We start from the raw sequence: 9,300 nt of genomic DNA, 5'->3' as shown, positions 1-9,300 counted from the left end.
AAATTACCTTGCCAATCAAGAAATCTCTTGAATTAATAAAGAGATTTCGTTTAACAATCGAGAAAATTTCTTGAATTAAAATATATATTTTGCTGAACAATTTGTCAGCACCTTGAAGAAAGAGAATCTGAAAACGTCAAAAAAGGGATAGAAACGTGAAAGACAGGGGTAGAAAAGTGAAAGGTGAAGAAGGAAGGTTAATGGGTATTGGTTTAATTATTTTTTTTAAAAACGGTTATTGATTTAGAATTTGGTCCGATATAGGACTGTTTTCATAAATAAAATTAATTTTAAATACTAAAATCTGAATACATATTATTTTCTAAAATATTGTCATTCTGACATTTTAAATAAATATTTTAATGTGTTGTTATTTTGACTAATTATGTTAGGTATTGTGACTTAATTGCTAATTTTCCCATATTAAAATGGATTGAAATAGAAATCGAGTTGGGTCTTGACCCGCCCAAGTTTACTTTGGGCTCAAATGGGTTGGGTTCAAATGGGCTAAAAAATGGGTTGGTCTTGACCCGCCCAATTTGACCCGATTAATCTCAATAATTTTAATATAGTGATATTTAACTTTTATAATCACAATTTGAATTTCAGCTCAAGAATATTTTTTTAAAAAGTAACAAATTGATAGATAAATCATAATAGACGTTAAATAGATAATAATTCATACCTTTAATATAGGCACATATCTTAGTAAAAAGTTTTAAAACGGGTTGAAATTGGAAATTGAATTGGGCTCAATTGAGGATTCTCTTAAAATGGATTAGGCTGAATGGGTTGAGATTGAACCTAATTTAAATTATCTTGAGCCCAACCCTTAAAATTCTGACGGGTTTATCTATGTTTGGGTTCATTTTTGACACCCCTATAGTAACGTATCACATAAAATATAAAATGTAATATGACATAAACAATATGTCACACGATTTGCGCAGTGGGCAATTAAGGGCCCTGCTAAGTGCTACCAAAAAGAAATCCACATCTTAACTGGGAGGATAATCTGAAAGCGATGCCTTTTTGGTGGACAACCAGATCAAAAAGACATCATTTTAGTCGCTCAACTTGTCAATTTTTGTGATAAAATTGTACAACGCTGAACTCATTAGAATAATATTTAGTTGACTTTGATTTTTCACTCAAGTGGTGGCTGAAATTTGAAATTCGTCAAGATGCACTAGCGGCCACTTGCTAGTCCTAGTCGTAAATATATGTCCCGATAGCCATATATAAAAATATATTATTGCGGGCATCTCAAGCTGAGACCTCATATTCATGGCCATTTTTTTAAGCATTGTCGTCCACCTTCCCCAATTTTTATTTTTATTTTTTCAACACCTTCGTTTTCAATGGATGCTTCATTTTACCACCTATTCATTATTATTGACCTTTCAAAAGCCAACTACTTAAAATAATGTATAAATTATAGGAACCACATATTATAAGTACTAAATAACATCCTATCCCTTCTAGTTTTCTATTTACCAAAAATCCCTTAAAAATGATGTTTGCGGGATACATAGAGTTGTGCACGGGATACATTAGGTTTAATACATCCCACGTAGCGGGATACATAGCGTTGTGCACGGGATACATAGCGTTGTGCACGGGATACATAGGTAAAATAAGGGATTTTTGAAATTTTTGAAATAAGTAGGGATAAATGGATATTAAGGTAAGTAAAGGAGTGTAGTTAAGTAATTTGTCCTAAAATAATCTCCTATATTCATTGTTCCCTCGGTTTCACACGTATCTTGAAAAAACAGGCTGACCTCAACTTAAAACCTAAATAATAGTCTCAGGTTCCAGCCCAAAAATTAGTTTTTGAACTAGCTCCTCATTGGATGCAGCTTCTTTAAAAGAGTTCAGAAATGTTCTTGTTTGATCTTGTTCACTGTTTTATCTTCTTTGCCAGCATTGTAGCGGTTTTTTCGGAATCATTGCCTCAAGATTCTGTTCATCTACTTGGGTTTCGAAGCAATCTTCCAGATCCCTCTCAACAATTGCTCCCTTGGAATCAATCTGTCTCACACTGTAAATGGAAAGGTGTTACCTGCTACTCAGACAAAACTTCACAAGTCAAATCATTGTATTTCAGAGACTTCCTTCTATCTGGAATCTTGGACAAGGCCTTTCCAAATCTTTGCCATCTTCCTCGTTTGGTCTCCCTTGATCTCAGTGGCAACCATCTCACTGGTGGCATCCCTGCTATGCTTGCTAACTGCAGCCAACTTGACACGATTTTCCTCAACGACAACAGGTTTTCAGGATCCATCCCACCAGAGATTTTCAAATCCAAAAGGCTTGTATACCTTGAGTTGGGTTACAATCAGCTCAATGGCACCATTCCTTCTGAGGTGGGCCTTTCGACAAGCCTTCAATATCTTGGGCTGTGGAACAATTTCCTTAGTGGAAATGTTCCAAAAGAGCTATTTGGTTTGCCAAACTTGACAGATCTCTACATCCACACAAATAATCTAACGGGACCTCTCCCGGACTTCCCATCCTCATGCTCACTTTCCCAGCTTCTTATTCATCAGAATCGCTTCTCAGGTTCTTTGCCAATTTCCCTAGGTAATTGTCACAACCTTTCTGCATTCTATGCAACATCTGCTCATCTTGGAGGAGTTATTTCCCCAGAGGTTTTTAGGGGCCTTTCAAATCTCGAATTACTCTCTTTAGATGACAACAACTTTGAAGGGGAAATTCCTGAGACCTTATGGAATGGAAAATTACAAGAGTTGGTTCTTTCCATAAATAATTTTAATGGAAGTATATCAGAAAAGATTGGTGGTTGCCATCAGATGACTTACATTGATTTGTCAGCTAACAAATTAAGTGGTCAGATTCCCAAGTCAGTTGGACGTCTGAAGAATTTGTACAAGCTTCTTCTGTATGATAACATGTTTAGTGGTTCATTGCCAGCAGAAGTTGGGAACTGCACTTCTCTTGCTGAGATAAGTCTTGTCAGTAACTTCATCAGTGGGGAAATTCCTTCAGAAATTTGCAGCCTTCAAAACCTAGAAACATTTAATGCATTCAAAAATAAAATTCAGGGCCAAATTCCAGAATGCATTGGAAGAATAAGCGGGCTGCAGGAGCTAGCTCTTTATGAGAACCGATTGACCGGCAAGTTACCGCTTGGAATTACAAATATGACGAAACTTTCATTTCTGTCGTTGGCTCATAATAACCTTACGGGGGAGGTACCACCTGATCTTGGAAAAGATAATTTTCCTGGCTTAGTTAAGGTTGATTTAGGTTATAATAACTTCAGTGGACAGATTCCTTCTAAACTGTGTAATGGCAACAGGCTTGCAGTCCTGGCTCTTGAAAACAACAGGTTTAATGGCAGCTTCCCAACCTATCTAGCAAACTGCAAATCTCTCTATAGGGTAAAACTTCCCAACAACAATCTGCAGGGGAGTATTCCAGACGACATTGAAAAGAATGAGAATATTTCTTACTTGGATGTTAGACAGAATATGCTTGTAGGAAGGATTCCAGCTGCATTTGGTTACTGGACCAATCTTTCAATGATTGATCTTTCAGAAAATATGTTTAATGGCTCCATACCCACAGAACTTGGAAAACTTCAGAATCTTGTAAAACTGAGCATTTCTTCAAACAGACTGACCGGACAAATTCCCTTTCAGTTGAGTAACTCTGAAAAACTGGAGGAGTTGGATCTCAGCAACAACAGTCTTTCAGGAAGAATTCCTAAAGAAATTGCATCATCTTCAGTATTGACAAATCTTCTACTCCAGGACAACAAACTTTCTGGTGCTCTTCCAAGCACTTTCTCCTCCTCACAAATGCTTGTAAAGCTGCAGCTGGGAAACAACTTGCTCGAAGGCCCAATTCCATGCAGTCTGAGTAAGCTTATGCAACCTGGTTTTTCACTAAATCTGAGCATGAATAAGTTTACTGGTGAAATTCCTAGGTGCCTAGGCAATCTTGACAAATTGGAGGTCCTTGATATATCAAGCAACAACCTGTCTGGTGCAATACCATCAGAAATGGAAAAGATGAGTTCCCTTTCGTTTCTCAACATATCATTTAATAGCTTGTCAGGGAAGGTACCCAATACATGGGAAAAACTATTAAGTTCACGTCCAGGATCTGCCTTGGGAAATCCAGGACTTTGCTTAATAGACACGGAAGGTAGCAACTGCAAGCATGTGAAAAAATCACAAGTAAAATGGAAGACTTTGGCTGGTGTAATTAGTGGATGTGTGCTTTCCATGGCAATCACAGTTGCTGCAATGTACTTACTAGTGACTCGGATTTGGCACCCATCCCTGCTGAATAAGCATCGGCTCGTCAAGTGTCAATCAGGAATTGAAGATCTACCTGATGGTATAACTTTTGAGGACATTGTACATGCAACAGAAGGCTGGAGTGAAAACTATGTTATTGGAAGAGGCACGCATGGAACTGTTTATAAGATGGAATCTGCCAAATCCAATAAACTTTGGGCTGTCAAGAAGGTAGACTTAGCTCAGAGAGCATTCAATGATGAAATGAGAAGCCTAAATTCTGTCAGACACCGCAATTTGGTAAGATTGGGAGGATATTGCATGAAACATGGATATGGCTTCATTCTAACAGAATTTATACCTGGAGGGACTCTTCATGATGTCCTTCACCAGAGAAAACCACCTGTAGTCTTGGACTGGAAGTCCCGCCATCGTATTGCTCTTGGTATTGCTCAAGGTCTATCATACCTTCACCACGATTCAGTGCCTCAAATCATTCACAGAGATCTCAAATCAGATAATGTAATGCTGGATTCCGAGATGGTGCCAAAGATTGGCGATTTCGGGATTGCTAAAATGGTATCAGATGAAGAAAATTCAACGAACTCCAATATTGTTGGGACTCTAGGATACATTGCTCCAGGTTAGCCACACGTTACTATGCTAATTTTCAGTATAATTCAGTTGGCAGATTACTTTGATGAACTAATAACTTTTACTACTTTCTTCCCTGGCCCCCTTTCTCTTTTTGTCACTCCATCTATTCAGAGAACGCATACTCAGTTCAACTGACAGAGAAAAGTGATGTCTATAGCTACGGAATTCTTCTTTTAGAGCTTTTCTGCAGAAAAATGCCAGTAGATCCCAGCTTTGAAGAAGGATTAGACATTGTTTTCTGGGTGAGGAAAAACTTGCAGAGAAGCAACAATTTCCTTAGTTTTCTTGATGAAGAAATTAGGCTCTGGAATGTAGAAGAACAATGGAAGGCCCTGAAACTAGTGGATTTGGCGCTTCAATGTGCTCAACTCGAGGCAAGCACCAGGCCTGCAATGAGGGATGTAGTAAGGTCTCTTGTCGAGTTATGAAGAGAGGAATGCAAGATGATTTGAAGGCAGGTGCAGTTCAATCCAGAAGATCAAGAGCTCCTGCATTTCTCTTCTTTATTTTTGGCGTAAAGAACAGTTAGTTGATGATGTTGAATCATTACTAGACTCTATGGCCTCTTTGTAAGTTTTGTTTGAGGCTGTATCTGTAGATATGATATACCAGGTCTTTATTAGGGTGCTGATGAATATAATATGTTACCAAATTCAAAAAGAGAATAGATGTAAAGATAAGTAATGAAACTTTTAGTAGTGAAACCTGTGATCAACTTTCCAAATTCCAACATCTCATTTTTTTCTTTTTTTGCTTACATCAAAAAATTGGACAAAGAAAATACATGATGTTTCAGTTTAACAAAATCGTGATCTTGGGTTTTTCAGTTTAACTTTGTGACATCCAATGTAGCAACATAGACTAAGAAAATGCATGATGTTTCAAATCAATTTTTGGTAAAAGCAATTTTCACCTTCTAGCCATAGCTCTTTTCATCATGGATCACTGTCCGTAATCAGTTTTTGCTTATTACTTTCTCCAGCTTCTCCAAAATCTGAACAGTTTTCAGGTATCACAATTAAAATGAGAGTGTGAAGGAACAAGGCTTTGCTACAAGCTAGTCCTTATCTTATGGACTATAACATTCCGGATTATAAAAGAAATCAAAAGAACAACCCCCACCCAAAAAGATAAGCTTTTGTTGAATTTGGTCGTACTAATGATGGTTCCTGCGAAAGAGTGCAGAAGACCTCCGCCTTACCGGTCTTTCTTTGTGTTCCAAACTTGCAGTAGCAGAATTATTTGCAGAAAATATAGATATGATGAATAGAAATGGCTTGTGGACAATCATTGTATTTCAAACAAATACAGATATTCAAATAAGGTAGATATAACTCAGATATGAGTTACCAACAGGACTTCTAACAAGACTTAACAGACGAATGGCAAATACATAGGAATATCAGATCAGGAGAGTAAAATAATAGTCCTTGAAGAATTGATCAGAATTCAGTAGAAAGGAAATATGAAAGAAGTGCAAGAATAAACTGGAAGAAATACTCTGCAGGTGACAAATAGATGAAAGACATACCTCAGTTACGAAAACTGCAACACCCGAGCACAATACGATGCGCACCTAAATCATCCAAGTAGGAGAAGCCCAACTTAAATGTCCCAGATTCCTTTTTCGTATTTTTTATGTAGTTGACTTGGATGTGCATTACAAGACAACTGTCACAAGATTTTGAGAATTTTTCATGTTAAAATATCCACCAGAATTTGCATTGGATATATTCACATGGCACCACATATGCTGACAAATCTCAGACTTCTAATAATAGAGATTCCATTCTGAGACAGATCCACTAAATTCCCAAGTTTCTGCTCTTAGCAAGTGCAGCACCATCACATATGATGATAAGTCTAGGACCTCTAGTAATAAAGCTTCCCTTCTGAGCCAAATCCACTAAATTCCCAAGCTTCTGCTCTTAGCAAGTGCACTTTTGTGCAAGACGATTAGAGACAAACTCCAGGAATTTGGTGCTTGCTCTAATACCAAAGTTACAAGCAGCTCAAAAGAGAAAATATAAAACACTAAACCACATTAAAGAAAAGCTAGGAAGCTAAAACCAAAATTGAAGAAGAAAAAGTTCCACACTGTTTCTCTTAACAGAACAGGTGAAATTTCTCATAAAGAGCTGATCATATTCTATATCCAATCACTTTACTGAAGTTAGAGTACAGATAAATGTTTGAAAACCCTAGTGTCCAAAGATAGGGACAATAGAAATATGAAGCTGTAAAATGCTCCAAAAAAAAATAATTAAATTACTGAGAGGATTTCCAAAATAGCCTCGAGGTAAAATATTTATACAAGGTTAAACTTGTCTGCTTCCTCAGTCCAATAAAGCAGAGTTCAGGAGTTTTACTTTGAAGAGACCGAACAAATTTAGAGAACTACTCCATTACTGGCTATGTAACCTATGGCTAACTAGATTAAATTAGAAGCTCAATGTGCATAGACGTGGTGTTCTTGGGTTATACTTAAGACCAGCTAACTTGAAGAAGAATTCATTAGTATACATGGTTACGGACTGAGGCACAGTGCAACAGGATAATATTTTCAACTTAAGTAAGAAATTACCATTAGAAAGATAGGATGTCCTTGATCACATCATACAGAATTAGATACCTAATGGAGCTTGCATGTCTGCTTAATTAACACTAAACAATGTTAACTATTGCATATCCTCGCCACTTGAATATTTTCATGCAACATATTTTTGTCATTTGGATGTATATATGTTGAATGAAATTAAGGAACCTAAAAGTCAGTTCACCAGACAATCTATAATCAGTTATGTACCACATCTTTTTACCTAATACATTTTTTGTCAATCAACACCACTATTTATACCCTATACTACATATCAAAGGGACAAGATGAAGTTTGCAAGGATCAATGCCTAGTTTATACTCAGCATACAAATAAAGCTCATATAAGATACAAAACCAACTAAACCTCTTTTCATCTCCCAAATATAGTTTGAGCAATAAAATAGAGAGATGGAAAAGTATTATTTGATCGCGAAATTATGAACCAGAATAGATTGTGGCAGCAACACCAGACCTCAGTCACAGTCATACTAAGTCATCTACTTTGTTGTTTTTCACATACTTTTCTGCTTCAATTTTAATCAAAAGCAGAATGCTGATAGCCTGATATGCATTCAACTACAGATGTATGGATCCTTTTTTTTTTTTGATGACAAGGGAAACCCGCAGGTGCGCACAGGGTAAAACTCTCGCTCCTATGCAATAGCTCGCAAACCACATAGGAGAGGTAACCCGTGGGTGCGCACAGGGTAAAACTCTCGCTCTTATGCAATAGCTCGCAAACCACATAAGAGAGATAACCCGCACTAGGCAAGGCTGGTGCGACGAGCTCGACCCAGAGACAAACCCCTTGCTTTCGCTGGCAAGGGGTTTCGAACTTGAGACCTCCAACATGGAAGTGCCAAGCCCAAACCACTGGGCCACCCCGAAAGGTCAGATGTATGGATCCTTTTCACCTAGATATTCAACATCAAGGCATCTCAGAATTCTCAAAATCAATTTACTCCTGGCAACTTCTAATTTTGAAATCCCTAAGATCATAAAGGGGCTGTGCCCAAGCATTAGAAAACTAGCATTGCCTTCGAAGGTCAAATTATCGATTTAATCAATGGTACAGAGGGCTTTTAGAAGCGGAGAAATTGGGAACAGCATTGTACCTGTTAATTGTTGATGGAGTCATCGGAATCAAAAGTAACTCAAATTAACGAAGACAAATAAATAAAAATCTCATTTCTCAACTCAAACTAAATTGGATGGGCATAAATTTGTGGAACCCATTAAGCTTTTTTCTCCAACTTGCTTGTGGATAGTGAGGACGGAAAAAAAAATCAAGTAAATGATGCATTTATATCATTTAATTTTGAGTGCACGTAAACATACCCTTAAACTTATAGAAAGTTGAATAAATAAATTTACAAGTTTACGTGGCATTCTATATGACGACATCATCCTATGTAGTATCCTAAGGGCCCGTTTGGCCATGGTATATGAAATCATTATATAGTATCATGGTATGAAATCATGAGATGAAATTGAAGTTTTGTTTGAACATGCGATATGAAATTTTTGTGTTGTATATTTTCTCATAAACATAAAAATCTCATAAGTTGTAAAACTATTAAAATAGTCTCAATTGTTTATTCAATCTTATCAAATAAACAAAAATTTATAAAATCGCATAATAAATTATTACAAAGCTATTTGTTCTTCACTTAAGTAATTGTTTCATCTAACTTTAATTTAATTAAAAAAATTGAACATAAATTGTACTTGATATGCTCATATCTCTCAACTACTCTTACAAATAACCTATAAA

The 9,300-nt window shown here is 36.7% G+C and overlaps 1 protein-coding gene and 1 long non-coding RNA gene across 3 annotated transcripts; one reads left to right on the top strand and one right to left on the bottom strand.

The window, feature by feature from the left end:
* Positions 1-1,726: 1,726 nt before the first annotated feature.
* On the top strand, positions 1,727-7,181 carry LOC102601817 (leucine-rich repeat receptor-like protein kinase PEPR1). The gene is made up of 2 exons (XM_006347576.2): positions 1,727-4,914; positions 5,040-7,181. The coding sequence occupies exons 1-2, from the start codon at positions 1,884-1,886 to the stop codon at positions 5,354-5,356; spliced, it is 3,348 nt and encodes a 1,115-aa protein (XP_006347638.1). The 5' UTR covers positions 1,727-1,883; the 3' UTR covers positions 5,357-7,181.
* On the bottom strand, positions 5,436-8,140 carry LOC107060685 (uncharacterized). 2 transcript variants are annotated; one of them, XR_001473462.1, is made up of 3 exons: positions 6,460-8,140; positions 5,842-5,922; positions 5,436-5,520 (listed from the first exon to the last, which is right to left on the bottom strand). It is a non-coding gene; the product is annotated as an uncharacterized lncRNA (long non-coding RNA). The 2 variants fall into 2 exon arrangements; XR_001473461.1 differs by lacking the exon at positions 5,436-5,520 and having other exon boundaries at positions 5,606-5,922.
* Between the last annotated feature and the right edge of the window lie 1,160 nt (positions 8,141-9,300).

This window comes from Solanum tuberosum, unplaced genomic scaffold (genome assembly GCF_000226075.1).
Source record: "Solanum tuberosum cultivar DM 1-3 516 R44 unplaced genomic scaffold, SolTub_3.0 scf00093, whole genome shotgun sequence".
NCBI classification, from domain to species: Eukaryota; Viridiplantae; Streptophyta; class Magnoliopsida; order Solanales; family Solanaceae; genus Solanum; species Solanum tuberosum.
This window is presented reverse-complemented; position numbering and strand designations above follow the sequence as displayed.